The sequence below is a fragment of the Manacus candei genome, unplaced genomic scaffold (genome assembly GCF_025592945.1).
Source record: "Manacus candei isolate 608988 ecotype Guabito, Panama unplaced genomic scaffold, ASM2559294v1 h1tg000021l, whole genome shotgun sequence".
Classification (NCBI taxonomy): domain Eukaryota; kingdom Metazoa; phylum Chordata; class Aves; order Passeriformes; family Pipridae; genus Manacus; species Manacus candei.
This window is the reverse complement of record NW_026138069.1, coordinates 2,110,283-2,126,845: the sequence shown is the minus strand read 5'-3', so window position 1 is coordinate 2,126,845 and position 16,563 is coordinate 2,110,283. Positions and strand designations below refer to the sequence as shown.

Sequence of the window (16,563 nt, the reverse complement as noted above, 5' to 3'; positions counted from 1 at the left end):
TTCATTCTGTACTGCAGTCCATCATGAGTTGCCTCAGAAAGCTCAGCAGCAGATCTGTGCCCATACAGCAGTGTGAATAAAAAAAAGCCTGACATAAAAGTGAAAAAGCATAGAAGAAAGGAGAGCAGTAATGAGCTAAATATGCGTCTTAACTTTGCTGTGGACATGCACTCATTTTCTCTTGGCTTCCCCTCCAGAATAACCCACCTGGTGTCAAGTAACTGGCACATGGAATGGTTTACAGATGGATCAGCCTCAGTAACTCTTGTAGCTGTATATGATTATATGTCACACAGATGTTTCAGCTTGTATTTGCTCACTAGTAGCCAGCCACACAGCCTTACTTGTCTTTCTCTTCTTGTTTGAGGATGTTTAACTAATAAATAATAATAATTTATATAATAACTAAGTGACAGAGAGGAGTGTACCTGAGCTGATTGCATGTAGTTAGTTTTAGTGCCTTTTTGGTCAGCATCATCCCCTGAGAAGCAACTGGAAAAGATTTATGTATTTGATCTGAGACATTTTTTGGATGCTGCTTAATAAAAGGAGACACTGTGTTAGTTGCAGTAGTGAGGATTGCCCAGTTTAGAGCATGCCACCTGCAGCATGCAGGATACACATATAGTGATTTACCAGTTACTGCAGTAATGAAAAAGGATTTTTTGTTTGTTTCTTTTTAGTAAACCATTAAACTCTCATTACACCCCAAAAATGAAGGTTTGCTGTGACAGAAGTCAGACAGGCTTCCACTGTGGAATTTGTTTCTCCACTGATGAGGTGTATGCATCAGAGCATCAACTGGAACTGCATAAACTGATCTTTCAGCTTGTGGATTTTGTGGGAGTTCCTAAATGCAACTGTAGCTTCTTGATCATAGTTTACATGACAAACCTGCCCTGCACAAGGGGTGGCATTTTTCTGTATGCATTAGCAAGCTGAATGAAACTGGATGGTGTATGGTTTGTGACAAAGTAGGTATAGTGAAGCCATCCAGTAACTCAGTTTTAAAGACTTGGTATTTTGGGAGGGAGGCGGATGGGAAGAGGAAAGTATGTAAGAGTAATGGTAAAAGGTATATTTTTCCCCTCAGGATATTTGACTTTGATGATGATGAGCAGTATTTGCTTGAAATCAAGGGGGACAGTTGAATAAATGATAATTACTCGACCTCTTGGAAATTCTTACTCACCTGTCTGATTTGTGCCTCTTTCAATAAAGTGGGAATTTTGGACTAGTTTGCAATCCATTGGCTTTATCTTAAATAGCAAAATGTAAACTGCATGTTACTGAAATGCTCAGGCCTCTGGCACTTCAGCAGAGCTTTACAATAGCAGTTAATGGTGTAACACCAGTATTTTGGGTAGCTGTGTTATATCATTATTGCTGAAACTGGGATACCTGTACAATGCACCACAAAATCTGTGGTCTTTCCAGTCATGGATAGATGTGCTTGTAGTATCTGTGTGCCACGCCATAGGGGACTGACTCCAGCTCTTTGCCACTGCTCCTTTGTTGGCTTACAGTGACTTCAAGCTTTAATTGATTGAGAAGTTTGTGTGAACATTCTCTAATTTGATTATAACAAAACATTAACCAGATTACTAATTTTCTTATGCCTTATTGTTCCTTTATTATTTTGTGTTGTGGAAAATTAACTGTAAGATTGTATTTCTGAATTCATGTTTGAAGAGTATGAAGGGAGAGAAATTTCTCTTGATTACCAGCTGTAACAGTCTAACAGATGTTTTCATTATTCTGCCTGATTTTTAGTTTATTATTATTATATAGCATTCCATATACATGGTATTTTCTACTGCAGAATAAGAAGTGACCTTTTGCTTAGGGACTTTTGTTCTTTTTTCCCTGTACATCAATACTTTGGCAGTGCATAGCTACATGGGTTTGCTGCAGAAGCTTTAATTTTGTCCCTGCAAATCTAGTGTTTTTTGGTGTTTGGCAAAAGTGAAAGGAGTCAGTAACTGTTCCCCTCTTCTCTTTCCAGATGCTCTCTAAGTCCATTGAGCAGCTCAAGCAGCCTGGCAGTCACCTGGAGGAAGCTGAAGAAGAGCTTCACGGTGATCACTCCATGCAGGAAGAGCGAGCTCCCGCCAGCGGTGCCAGCAGTGCCAGCGTTAGGGCTGAGAGCAGCAGTGCTGGTGTGGATGACAGAATAGGACAGCAGGTGGGGGCTGTGAAAGTCAAAGAGGAGCCACTGGACAGTGATGAGGATGTTCAAACCCAGCAAATGGAATCTGGGGAGCAAGCTGCTTTTATGCAACAGGTAATAGGCAAAGATTTAGCTCCAGGATTTGTAATTAAGGTTATTATCTGAACATCACATGCATTTTCTAGGCTTTGATAAGCAATTGTGTTTTGATTCGCTGACCTAGCAAATCCTGATTTGCTGTTCAAAGAGTTTAGCAAGTGCAGAAGTGTTGTATGTACACTTGAAAACATAGTGAAGTTCATCCTTATGGCCACTAATTGAGAAACTACCTGTTGCAGTCAATTATTCTGCATATATCTGCGTAATAGCTGATAGACTTTGTATTAACCCAGAATTACCTTACATCGCTTAGTTTTAGTGAAAGAGATCTTGTATCACTTAGCCTGTTGAGATCAGCAATTGCTGGAACTAGTTTCCAGACCTGATTGATGAAACATTTTTCTGCTCTGATTTTGAATCCTCTGACTTTTGCTTTCAGCTGTCTGTATATATTGTATCATACCGTAGTCTTGAACACTGTTAACATTAGGGTATTTTTTTCCCCATAGACAGGTACTGACTGCTATATCAGTGGTCCCAGGCTGATGTATAAAGTTAATTTAGAGAAAAGTACAAGGTGGATATAAAGAGGCAAAGCAAGGCACTGTTTTAAAATTGCATTGTTTTCTTTTTTTGCACTGCTTGGTTAATTTTTCATTCTGTCTTATTTGACGATAATGTCCTCAGAGACATCCTTAAATGCAGCAGATGAAAGTACTGGTGAGAAGCAAAATGCAGCATTAGGCTCCAGTCAGTTATTAGGACATTGCACGAAAAGCACAGATACGTTATCGTTATCATCTGATATCCAATCACTTGTTTATTTTTTTTTAAATGAAGACTAATCATAAAATATTGCATAACCTTTCCTGCCGGGGTCTCATGGACAAATCCTAAAATAACAACTGTGCATAAAATGCCACCTTGACAAAGGGCTCGTTCAGCTTCTCTGGGAGCTTTCCCCCAGAGCTGAGAGGCGCAGTGCGTGTGTGCAGCCCGTGAGCTGGCGTCCTTTTCTGTCCTTGTACCATCAGGCAGAGCAAGGCTGGGTTCTGTGCAAGGCCCTGTTTATTTAAGTCAATGCTTTGTCAGGTCCCTGCTGTTCTCCTGCAGAAAAGTGATTTTGGGAGGGGGGGCAGGAAATGCCTTATGGAAACAGGAAGCCCAAGTGATTCATGTGCTGAGGAATGCGGGCTGGGGGGAGATGGGGGGGACGGGGCAGCGCTCCCTCTGTTTTTAAAGGCACTCTATGAATTGATTTATTGTCAAAGAAAATAACAAAGCGAGTAGGGAAATTGTTAAGGAAGCTTTCCAGTGAAACATTTCCTTCATATTCCCTTTTGATATGTTTACCTTGTTTTATAGGTTTACTTTTGTTAAGCTAGTTAAAGATTCATTGTATTAAGATCCCCTTTAATATGGATAATCCCAAACTGACCTGGACTCCTTGTCAGGTTTTTTTTCTATTAAAAATATTTATATTTCTAAAGCTGAGGTATTTTAAGGTGCAGTATCCTGTTTCAAAAGAGATAGCTGTTTTGCCAAATGTAGAAATTGTTCTAAAATATGTTATTAGCATGTGTTATTTACATTATGCTCTAATATGATTAAATCTCTTCTAAAATGTTGCAGCTTCTAAAAAGATACATTATCCTTTTTCCTAGAAGATCTTCAAACAAATGACTAAATAGTTGCTGTTAACACGAAAGGCCTCAATAGATAGAAAGGATTTATTAATTGAGAAAACACAGGTGATTTTTATGTGTGCTTCATATTTGAACAGAAATCTTTCTCCATCTCGGATTAAAAAAATCGCATTCACATTCAAAAAGTGAAGGATGTAGAATGAAATTATATGTGTTTCCCATTCTGTGTATTTTTAATTTGCTTTGAAATCTAACTTCAGCCTTATCTAAAAGGGATAGTGCATCTTTAAAATACATTTGGGGAGAAACTTGCAATTGAGAAGAATTTTGTACAATATCACTTCAAAGACATGTATTCACAAAAGACAAAAGATATTTTTATAATGTCATTGAGATGAGAAAGCCCAATACATTAGTGGACTTTAATTCCAGAATCTTTCAAATTTGGATAAAATTAAAATAAGAGAAACTACCTGGAACCAGTGAAAAGGAAAACTGGGTTTAAACAACCACATTTCTAATTGATTATTGTCTCTTACATTTTAAATCTACTGTATTTATTATAATTTACACCCTTAGAGGTGATCTCTTGTTTTGTGTTGTAAATATATTCTGTTTGTATGTTCCTTTTTTTTGCCTTCTGATATAAGTCTCTTCCTTTCTCAAATAAAGTTTTTTTTTAAAAGATCCCCTTTCACATATCTGACTTTGTGTAAATTCAATAACTTAGTTGTGCTTTTGCTTTGTATAACAAATTGTGTTTGCTACACATTGTTGAAACAATTTAAACTTCCATGAACAAGGTTTTTATTACAGTATTCTTACAATAGTTACACAAAGTCTTTATTTTTTAGTCTCTTGTTTTATCCTACGTCAGCCATTATAAGTTTTACAGAATGTGGAATAGTATCAATGCATGCTCATTTTCCCATCATGACATCTGTCTTGAACATGTGATCATATATTGTACCATATAGGAAAGGTAAAAGTGAATCCCAGTGCCTTGGCTTCTAATTATCCAAAATTCAAACAAACTGAAATAATTTCCATGATATTTCTAAAACCTGCCTAGTCCCCTGATCTGAAAATGTGCTTGTATTGACCTCTTTGATAGTCATCAAGACCTTTGCAAAGCAAGAGTCCACCTGTAAATATGTTGGGGAAGAGAGAATCCAGGAACTTGGCAGACTTTAAAGCATAAGACAGTGAAGTCCTGCTGTAGAGAACTTCCATGAATATGTTAAATGCTATGTGACATTTCCTGAACTTTGCTTAGGATCTACAGAGAGAAACAGTTTGTACTGTCTAGCAATCGCTGTTGCTACAGTACATGAATTACTACTACCAAAAGACTTCGGAAAATTGTTGCATTCCAGCTCTTTTAACTGATCATTTTGCTCTAAGCAGCTTTGATTCTGGTATAATTTTAACAAAAATAAAATGCTTTCAACAACATAAGTATTTAAGAATAAATAGTTCTGTAAATCAAATTCAATTATACTCACTGCAAAGTAATGTTTCATCAGTAATACACCCACAAAAACATAAAATGTCAAGTTTTAGCTTAGGAAAGCTTAAAACAAGTCTAAACAGCATAACATTATACTGCTTGCTCTTTTGTTTATAATGATTTGGAATCCTATGTCTATAAGTAAATCATGCTTTCAATGGGATTTTATTGAGATTCCATTTGTTTAAATACTCATGTTGAAATTAAAAGCCATAGGTGTTTTCAATTTACAACATTCCTGTGTTAGAGGTAACACCTAGATTTTTTCCTAAATTATTTGTTTATCATGCATCAAAGCCCCCATAATGAAGAAAATAATAAGTTAATACAATTCACAAGCTTTATCTTTTTCCCAGAATGGATGTGCATCTCTTTTTTTTTTTAACAGTATATGTTTATTCTGTCCCATTGTTCAAAAAAAAAAATAAAGCCAGTATAGCTGCCAATATAGAAGTAATTGCTCCTAAATGAGGGAAAATGCTTCATAATATTTACATACCCACCCAGACCCACATTACTGGAAAGTAGGTACTATAACATCATATAGTTCTTTTTTCATCTTCTGGCATTAACAAAATAGGATTAAAAGCTGAATGCCTCAGCAAAGCAGGAGCACTTCAGACACTATCACTATTCATTTGTGCACTATCTTCATTTCATCTTCATTATCATCAGGATTGCTAAGATTTACTCCATGTTACTTAAGCAAACTATACCCTGTTTTTATCTTCACTGGCATTCTGAGGTAGAAATCTGTAACTGTTAGTCCCAAGTAGCAATCTAAAAATTTCTCCCCCTTATGAACACTTCACATTTTGCAGCCAAAATTAGCTAAGCCAAGTTAATTTCTTTACTGTATTCTGTCCCACTAGCAGCATGTCCTACTTATCCACTTAAGTAATGTTTGTTTGATTTTCATTTATTTGTTTAGTTTCTGATTTCCTTATACAGTTCCCATCATCTGGGTGGTAACAGAGCTTCTGTACCTCATTTCTCAGTGGAAGAACATAGCTTAGAACACCATCTGCTGAATTGCTGGTCAGGCAAAAAAGAAGAACATCCTGGATGAAATTATCTTCTCTGGACCAGATTTTACCACTCTATTTGGGAGACACTGTGTTTTGTATTTTTTTTCTCTTCTAATTCAGCCTAATTTGGAATAAGATTTAAAAACAAAAAATACAAGTATTTCAAACTGCACAGCCACCAGAAAAGCTGGGTTTCTCAGCCATGCTTACTCACTTGCCCACACAGACAGGACTGGGAAGGCGCATCTTTTAGAACCTGTCCCAGTTTCTGGTCCCCATTTGCTGAGCTCAACTGTCATACTCCTTCTACTTCTTTTGATTCTGCACCCATAACGCATCTACCCCATACAGTATAAGTTCCCTGGCTACTTGTGGGCATGCACATCTGTTGGAGCCCCCCAAGAGTTATTTCAGCAGCAGCTGAGAGTTAAAAGGCTACTAGCTTAATAACTTGAAATCATTCAGGAATTCACTGTGATGGCTACTCAGGGGCCTTAGTCACTAGAGTTGTTTTGACAGACCAGATACTTACTTGTAAGTGATCCAGTGCTTTAATTAGCTGATTGAGATGTTTTAAATGTGGCTGTGGAGTCTTTGTTGCACTTGTTTTACTTTATTTTCCATAGTTGTCTTGAAGTAACTGCATTGACTCTTAACAGTACATAGCCCTGAAATACCAAGGAGATTGTTTGGAGGATATGATGTTAAAAGTACCCCTCTGTACACTGCAGGTGGCATGCCCTAAACTGGGCAATCCTTACTACTGCAACTGATGCAGTGTCTTATTTTATTAAGCAGTATCTGAAAAATTTCTCAGATCAAACCCATAAATCTTTTCCAGCTTTTTCTCAGGGGATGACACTGACCAAAAAGGCACTAAAGCTAACTACATGTAATCAGCTAGTGTGGATGGAGCAAGGGGGTGGAGAGCTGTGTAGCTGGATTTGTTTTGTGAAAACTTTTCATTCATCTACACGCAAAGAATTCCCCTCTGAATACTTACCCTGCTTGCTCTCGTCTTTAGTCTTAAGGGCCTATCCATCTCTATCAAGGTTCCAACTGTGGTCTCTAAAAACTGTGTTACAGAAAGAACAATTCTCTTTTTTTAATGCCAATTCTATGTGAAAGTGCATAATAATGACAATAATTACAAGTAATTACTTTTTCCCGGTTGGATTTGAAAATGATCCATTTTTTTAGGAAGCATCAGATTTAGTGTATTAATAATTGCCAAGGAGATTATTATTTTTGTGTGTCTCCTATTGTAAAATTTCTGTTACAGAAGGCAATAAGACTTACTTTATCACAAAATTAATTCAAGAACTGAATTGTCTGACTGACCATGTGGCATTACAGTATAAAACAATTATTTCATTTGATTGGTACCTGCATGGAATAATGTTGGCACCGCTTTTATTTTTTGATCCAAGATATTTTATGCTTCTTTTCCTCCTTCAGATACTTACAATGTAACACCTTGATACTTTCATTACTGCTCCCTTTTGTCACAGAAAGTAGCCTTTTGAGAGACCTCTGGGGCAACACTGGACTGAATTCCTTTATCAGGGGTACATAAATAGCATGAATCCAAAGCTTATAAGTCCAGATCCCAATAATTATCACCGCACATTTTGACAGTCAGAGATGCTACTTTCATACCTTTGGGCAATTCATCATTTGCTGTATCAGACAGCATGGATTTTTATTAATATTGTCATTGAAGAGGATTATGTGTTCTTGGAAAGCTGCTTCTTTAAATGCTTCATTTGGGAAGAATTCTGTTCTGAACTCTGAATGTCTTTTTCCCTGTCAGCCACATGTATGTGCAAACATAAGAGTTTTCAATTTCTACCTTCCTTTAAAATAAAAGAGTGAATTAATGCACACCTCAGTTTACTGCTGGCTAAGTCTTCATAAAACTCTGTTGTTTAATGTCTTGGAAGAGTAGCTCAGCCTGGATGCCTTTGAGACGTAGGTGCTCTAAGGCAGAAAGTAGTGCATAATGTCTCCTCTCATGTTCTGGCCTGTGACCCTTGGATCCCCAGGAGACCAAGGAGGTCTTTCTGTTCTGCCTGTTTCTGTTCTGCCTGTATTTCCTCAGCAAAGGGTCTTGTGAAAATTACAGCTATGAGATTGGAGCAACGCTGTGATGTCAAGGGCTTTTAAGAAGGCTTTGCTCAGGTTCTCTGTAAAACAGCATGGAGGATTCAGTCTCACACTCCTTCCTTAGTTTTTTCCTCTTGCTCCCATCAATATGGGGGATGTGATAGTTTTCAGGTGGCAGCCTGCACATTTTTAAAGCAGATCTCTGTTACTGAACAGACCCAGAGAGAACACGGGGCAGAAGTGCTGCTGGGAAATGCTCTCCTGCTGTGTGCAGAAGGATAGCTACTGATACCAACTACTTCTAAGGCTTCCTCTCCTAGATCTTCCTCCACTAAAAATAAAAGTTGAAGAGTTAGTACATATCAGAGAGCATGACTCCATCACTCAGTTACCTGACTGCACATAGGGACAGAGGGTGATCTGGTTTCCCTCATTTCTCAGCCATTTTCATCCCTTTTGACACCTTGCCTTAACGTATCAAAGGCACCTAAGCCCAACAAGTGCATCCCTTGTCATCTTCCTTTCTTTCTAGAACTTCTTGGGTTTTTACCATTTACCTAAAATTTGTTCAGGTCTTTTGTCATAGTTTCCCCTAAGTTTCTGCATGGATTTCAGTTTTCTGAAGCTACTGACTTTATAGAGAGCAATTCAAAGCTTCTCTTTTACTGTTTCTGACAGATAAATAAAAATGGAAGTGCTGAATACAGGTGCCATCACCAGAGGCTCGGTCCAGGGAACCTGTCATCCATAGCTCTGATCTGGACATTTCTGTAGGTAATTGGGTCTAAGGATGCTAAAATACACACAGCAATACCTTCTGTGCTATGTGAGCAATTTTTTTCATAACAACCTCCATCCATTCCCAGGCAGGCTCTGCAAATGCAAACACAGGCAGCACAGGACCAGCTAGAAAAAAGGAATAGAAGCAAGAAATATTCCCGCAGCAAGAGACTGAGAATTAGCATGGGGATTGTTACTTACCTGTGTTGATGGATAATGCACTAACTAGGCAGGCTGCTCATTTCCCAAGTCCATCAACTGCTTTCAAGAAAGGTATCATTTTTATGTCACTATTATAGTAGCTTGGACCCTCCCATAAAAGAGGGAGTAATCCTTTCTTTCAACAGGAAAACCAAAACTGTCTAAGCCCCTTGGTCCAAGTAGTTCACCAAGGGCATCACCAAGGGCGAAACTGAATTACTTTCTTTAACATTGGCAGAAGACACTGGATGGAATTTCACATGTTTTCATAGGTCTAAGTACAGGGCAGCATTACAAGAGCAAAGCAATGCTACCAAGTTCTCTCTATTGGCCGTACCTCCTCTATGCCACTGAAGCAGCTGTGGTGATTCCCAGAGGTGGAGGTTCCTCACAGCATAAAGCTTGTGTCCCTGGAAAGAAGGTGAAGGCTTCTTTCCAAGAGCATTCTTTCCAAAATCAGAACACTTACACCCAAAGCTACCATAGTGTTTTCACCCTTCAGTGAATAATTCCTAACCATGAGTCTCCTCAGCCTCTTCTCCCTCTCATGACTATCCATGCAGGTGTCCCCTGGTGTACCAGCCCCTCTGCCAAGTTCTCCACATTTGTCCCGTTTCTGACAATCAGAAAGTGTAAGAGATCCTCCTGGGAAGGGCCATACGTCTTTGGTTACCACTGCTTCACACCTATGCTTGGCCCAGGGAAGGCACAGTGGCTGGAGGCCAAGGTCAGTCAGGAAGGAAGGGATGTAGACGGAGGGGTGTCCTCCTCGCTCTGGCACTATTGTGGAATGGCATGGTGGGGAATGCTGAGAGGAGGCAGAGGAGGTGAAGTAGCAGTAGTGAAACATCTTACAGACACCTTGTGGTTTAGCCTTGAAAGCCCTCCTTGGTTTGGAGGGCAACTCTGTCCTGTCCTGAGGATGACAACACTACCTCAGCAAGAGGCTCCGGGTTTCTACCTGCTGCAAAGTACTTTCTCCATTGTCCTTGTTCTCAGAAGACAAGATGGTAGTAAGGGATTAACTTCTTTAGCTTTCAACTAATTGTTTTAACCCATTGTATAGAAAGTTCAGGCTAAATAATTTAAGTTGAAGTGCACTGGTCCTTTCAGGGAATAGAAGAGTTCAGATAGTTAAAGAAAGATTTAAAAAAAGAGATCTGCCACCTACTACCAAAAGGAGTTGTTAGTCTTCACTGTCCTGTCATTGTTTTCTCCTTTACTTATTTTAGATCACTGTTAACACAAGTTTTCCTGATCAAGTGATGGAGATTAGTCAGTAAAGAAAGCACTCGAAGGAGTAGAAAAAAAAAGTCCCAATTTCTACTTCTCCATACTGACTACCTCTTGAATCTCACTTCAATAACTTGAGAAATACCATGACTACTAAAGACTGAGCCAAGAGTATCAATGTTCTGTCATCTTTTATGCTACTTTTCAAAGATAAAATGACATTTATTTTTCCAGCTGGAAGCTTGTACTTTGATTTCATTAAATTGAATCAGTTAATAAACTTAATACCATAGCTCAATGGTGGACCTGAAATCGGAAACAGTGAAGTTACCATTGTTTCTTATCTGAGCTTTCTGGGTCAAGTAGATATAAAGTGAAGATGGAATACCTAAAATGCTTATGAAATTATCCAGTATATATTTCATCAGAAAACAGTGATATACATTTTTAATTTACTTTTGATGGACATCTTTTCATGTATTGTAATGGTTTTCTCTGAATTCCTAATACTCTTCATGTTAAGAGCATTTTGTAGTCTTCAGAATTCCTCATTTATCGGAAGTGTTCTTGTATGTCATCTCCTAAAAATCTCAAGGACTGGACATTTGAATCAGTATCCTCATTGATTAATAGCTTCTTCCAAACTGATTTGCAGCCTTTTCCCTATTGTGCAAAATGATAACAAAACAGAAATACCAGTGATTTGATTTGGCCTCATCAACTGTAAAGAGATGGGTCGGAATAGATTAGCAAGTGTTCTAATTTATCTTAATAGTGTAGTGACAAGTAAATTCAAGGATGACAGATGATCCTACTGACTAGTAATTCTTCTGACTGTATTATGTCATGGATAAACACGTTGGCTTTTCTAACAACTGGCCATGAAAACAAAGGAATTTGAGTTCATATTACTGTGAAAAACAGAACTTAAACAGAAATTCCTTTTTAATTCATGCTTCGAGTGCCTAGCTGTTGCAAAAGACTGACAGAAATATGTTAGGGTCTCAATTTGAAAGATAACCAAGATGTTTATCTTAACTTTACTGGGAGGACTTCCCCCCCACCCCTCCCCGATTTGGACCATCAGCACTACACTCCAGTGTAAATCCAGTAGTGTTTCCTGAATGTTCACATGCTCAGAGCCTTTTGAGCTACACCTTTAATAATAAATAAGTAAGGACTGAACTTGTTTGGCATTTTAGACCAATGACCAAAGACAGGGAGCCTAGCAAATATGCTACTATATCACCTTTATTTTTGTGGGCATCATACATTTTTAAAATGGTCATACATTTCCCTGAACCAATGTAATATAAAAGATTTACTGTTACAGTTTGTGTGTGGCCAGGCAATGGCATATGGAAAACATGTTTCCTGCTATTTAATTTAATTACTCTAATCACGTGCCAGCCCCGGGCATGTCATTCTGGACCTCTGAGGCTCTTTGTCTGTCAAAGAGATGGACAATATCTTGGCTTTGTTTAGTTGCTCTGCAGGCTGCAGATAAAACCACTGAAATACTGACTGTTTGTTTAACCAAAACTTTGCATTTTAACCATTTGGCTTTGATTTTTTGTTTTACAAGAAAAGATGACATTTTGGCCCTGGTGAGCTGAAAAGGAAATATTGGGGATATGAAGAAGAACTGTCACTTGTGGGGTTTAATAGATGAAAAAGAATACTCTAGCCTTCTGGTCAGAAATCAGCTTTGTTAGCAGAAATTTAAGACACACATCACTGTTGTTTTAGAATTGCCTATTAGCAAGGGCAGCTGGAAAAGTCCTGTTTATAACTGCTTCTTTCTAATATGGTTAGCCCTTCATTCAACAATTTCAGTAGATTTTAGTTTCTTTCATCTTAATAGATGAAACTCTTGTGGGTGAAACTAATTAAGATTCCATTGCAAATATTAATATCAACAATGTTGCAGCCAGGTATAAGTTAGCTTTTATGTTAACACGCTACAGTTATTTTTATGTAAGAAATATCTGCAAATTACAGCTTTAAGTCTTTTGACAAAAAAATAAGAGCATATAGACAGATTACAGTTCATGTTATAACTCCATTCATGTTATAAAACCCAAATATATAGAGAAATTAATCACACACTTAGCTTTAAGTATGTGCTTAACATTACCACTTCCTTCACTTGTAAGCAACTACTCAGGACCACCTCTTCCTGTATCCAGAAGTGATACTAAAGAGTATTTTAGACTATATGAGGATATAATTTCTACAAATCATGTTGTCAGAAGAGGAAAGAATAAGAACCATCTTACCATGTATTACCAGACATAGAAAGACTTGTCTATTCTTACAACTTCAGTTAAATATAACTTATATTAACTTCAGATAGCATAAGTTTCAACAGTAAATTAATCTACCTCTTTATATGATAGTGTGCCAGCATCCTGCCACAGTAGTTTTCAAACTACATTGTATGAGAGAAGATGGGCAGAAGGTCTATGAATATGCTCTGAAGAAGTCTGCCTCATCAGAGGGTAACATTGATGGGATGGGATACGTAGAAGTGTCCATCTTAATATTTTACATATTTCTGATATTTCAGCGTATAGTTCTCCCACTGGCTTTACTTTCTCCCCTGTTTTCTAGCTGAATCAGTGAAATATAATAAATAAAAATTATTTCTTCTAAGTTGCACAGTACAGCAGTGCAAGAATTAAAAATGTTGTTTACTATGTACTGTATTACAGCTCCTGTCCCCTTTAGCTTTGAGCTAACCACTAGATGACACTACTTCCCACTTGCTTAACAGGTGTGGGCACATGCTCCAGTCTCTCCATAGAACAGTTCATATATTTACGTGCTTCTCGACCAAAGAACTTCAAAAAGAATGTTATACAGGAATTGTCTTCACCACTATACATTTTGATGAATTTCTGTAGATACACATAGGTATTTAGGTGTGTACATCGCTTGTGTGACACAAGCGATGTGCTTGTGTCTTTGTATGATTTATAGAAAACAAGCATTATAACTCACCGTGTGAGTCTTTAGGGTGTTGTAACTTAGCAAGCATTGATGACAGCTCTACTTAAACCAGAGGAAGTCCAAGAAAAACAGGCTGGAGTTTGTGGACAACATTCCCCTTTTCCCCTATCCCCACTAATCTCCCCCCCCCAAAAAAAAAAAAAGATACTATATTGGCTGCTGTACTGTGATTCTGGAAAGACTAGGTGTAGAGAAAAATATCATGCTGAAGAGTCAGGCAAGAGTAGGCTGTACTATTCAAGTCCAAAAATGACAAACTGTGAGGAGGAGAGAGACAGGGAAGGGCTGTCATGCATATCCATAAGGCAGCGGTGGCTGCTGCTGCGGTTTTTGAATTAGGAAGAATGAACTTACCAGAAGGATGTGTGGAAAGAATCCCACATTTTTAAAACTCTGATTTCCAGAAATCCAGGAGCTCCAGATTACTTGAAAAACAGCTCCTCCAAAGTTTATGCTACTAAATTGCATGCACAAGGGCATGAGTATATGGCAGTGGAGTAATAAGCACCTTCAGATACATTTTTATCTGTGCCTATGTCAACAAGCATTTTGCTTTGCTAAGATTCATTTCAGTGATTTATAACATATTTGCTCTATATGTGCTCTAACTATATGTGTTCTGTGTGATACACTTAAAGATTATTTTTAAAGTGGCCATACTAAAACTTGTCTTTAAAATCCACCTGTCATCTATTAGTGTGACAATGTACTACCCATAGTCAAAGAAAAGATAAGAATTACTTTTTGGTTTAATAATCTAAATTTGAAGTATTAAAAATCTTCTTCATTTTGCACCTATTATAATCCTGATCTCCCATGACTATGGCAAAATGGGTTGGGTACATCCTTATTCTCTTATCACATTAGCTATGTACTCTTGTACTTCTGCTGAAGGGACTCTGCAAGCAGGGAGAGTGAGCCTCCTTGCCTTGAAAGGATGCTCTGCTCCATTTACATTTCACATTCTATCACAACCCATTATTTTAGCATGATTTCTTCTGTCTTAATGCAAAGAACTGCTACTAACGTGAATTAAAGCTTTACAATAATGTAATATGAAGCCTATATGGTGTCTATCTAGCACTAGATCAGTAAGCAAGGTATTTTTGCTAATAAGCTATATTTGTTATATCAAGTTTGTCATGAGACACAATCTCACTTGCTGATTTGTGGGACTTCAAGAAACTGAATGGCCTTAATAGTGTCAGTTTTGCTGTATCTATGCAACAGTTCAGTTAATGTAATGTTTCCTGTAGTTCTCTTGAATGTTTGAAAATTGTATTTACAGATAAAACCACTCCCATTCACAAGTAATTTCTTCCAGCTTACAACAGTGTAAGTCCATAGTCCCTGTAAAAGAACAATGACATACCATAAACACAGCACCATATTTGTAAAATTATGGTTTAAAGTCATTTGTCAACAAAAAGACACGTTTATCTGTTTGCAGCCAACAACTTAACTAGATCTATGTAAGAACTGAGATTTTCTCAGCATTTTAAGGGTGCCCTAGTCTGTAGAAACAACAATGGATGGAATCAAGGCTACCTCAATTGCAAACATAAGCAACGTAATCAAAATCAAAGATACGGTTTTATCCTGTGCATGTGTTATTTGGACAGGTTAATTTACTGGGGATTATGAATCTGAGGAGAAAATACATTTAATTTTAAACATAAAATAAGAGAAAGGCTGAGAAATAAGATGTTATCCAGAGATTTTGCCTGTTTATTAAAATGCTCTCTTGTATTTAAACTAAACAAGTATAATTACTTTTTCAGACTTTGATTTCCTCTGTAAATCTGGTGCTCTTACATTTCATTTAGACAGGGCATTTATGTGAATTGCTTCTTTTTCACCAGTTTCATACAGTTCCTTAAATTTGTCAGGGAACATGCTTGAGCAAAGACTGCTTAGGAAGGGAAAAAGCTCTCCACTCTATTTGTGACTAAGGATGAGCTCCAGGAAGGTTAGCTAGAGAATACGAAGGTAGGCAAGACAAGAAAGCAGCTTATCTTCAGACCTGAATCTGGGGCTTGCTGCAGTAAAAACACCCTGTTGATGCATACGCTGCCTGTGCAGGGAAAAGTTCCCTGCTCAGTCTGATTGTAAAAGCACACGGTGTGAACTTTTGCATTGCTTTTGAAGGGACAGAGATAAAAAGTCATTTCAAGTCACGTCTCTTCTCTCCTGACAGAAGGACTTTAAGTTACAGTGACCCAAGAAATGCAGTCTCTTCCCTTTCTCAGGGCTGGGATTCTTAGGAGGAAAGCATCTTGGTTATGCCTGCTACACTTGTGGAAAAGAAATTACGACTTAATGACGTTTCATTCTTGCCCTGTAGCAAAGGAATTCTTGTTAGCTGAATCTGACATGGCAGCAGAAAAAAATACCTTTCCCCAAGTAACTAGAAAGGCAGCAAAGCTAACTCAAAGTACAAAGTGTGCAGGCAATCAAATGGATGTGAACCACCAAATTCAGAAAGTGGAAAGTAACCCTATGCAGCCCTGGAAACGAGGTCTTTATAAAGTCCTCCCTCCCCTCACACTCACATGGTATTAGTGAGGCAGTAGGAGCAAGCATTTTGGAGCAGCACAAATGGTGACTGGAGGGATGAACAGCCAAATACGCCTTTGGTGTGAATCTGCCTTCATGTCTGCCAAGGACACTGGTGTGCCTTTTGACAACTGCTGTGAAAGCTCTGGCCATATAATCCAAAGTCATTGCATTTGGATTATTATTTTAAATGCCTTGCTGAAACTTTTGCTTCTGTACTAA

At 37.9% G+C, this 16,563-nt stretch overlaps 1 protein-coding gene across 8 annotated transcripts in view; it reads left to right on the top strand.

The window, feature by feature from the left end:
- Positions 1-16,563, top strand: part of HDAC9 (histone deacetylase 9) — a 459,755-nt gene that overhangs the window by 274,525 nt on the left and 168,667 nt on the right. For all 8 annotated transcript variants that reach the window (XM_051785902.1, XM_051785904.1, XM_051785908.1 and 5 more), the window contains one exon: positions 2,006-2,284. In XM_051785902.1, the coding sequence (XP_051641862.1) occupies positions 2,006-2,284 (279 nt within the window). The remainder of the gene's footprint in view (positions 1-2,005; positions 2,285-16,563) is intronic.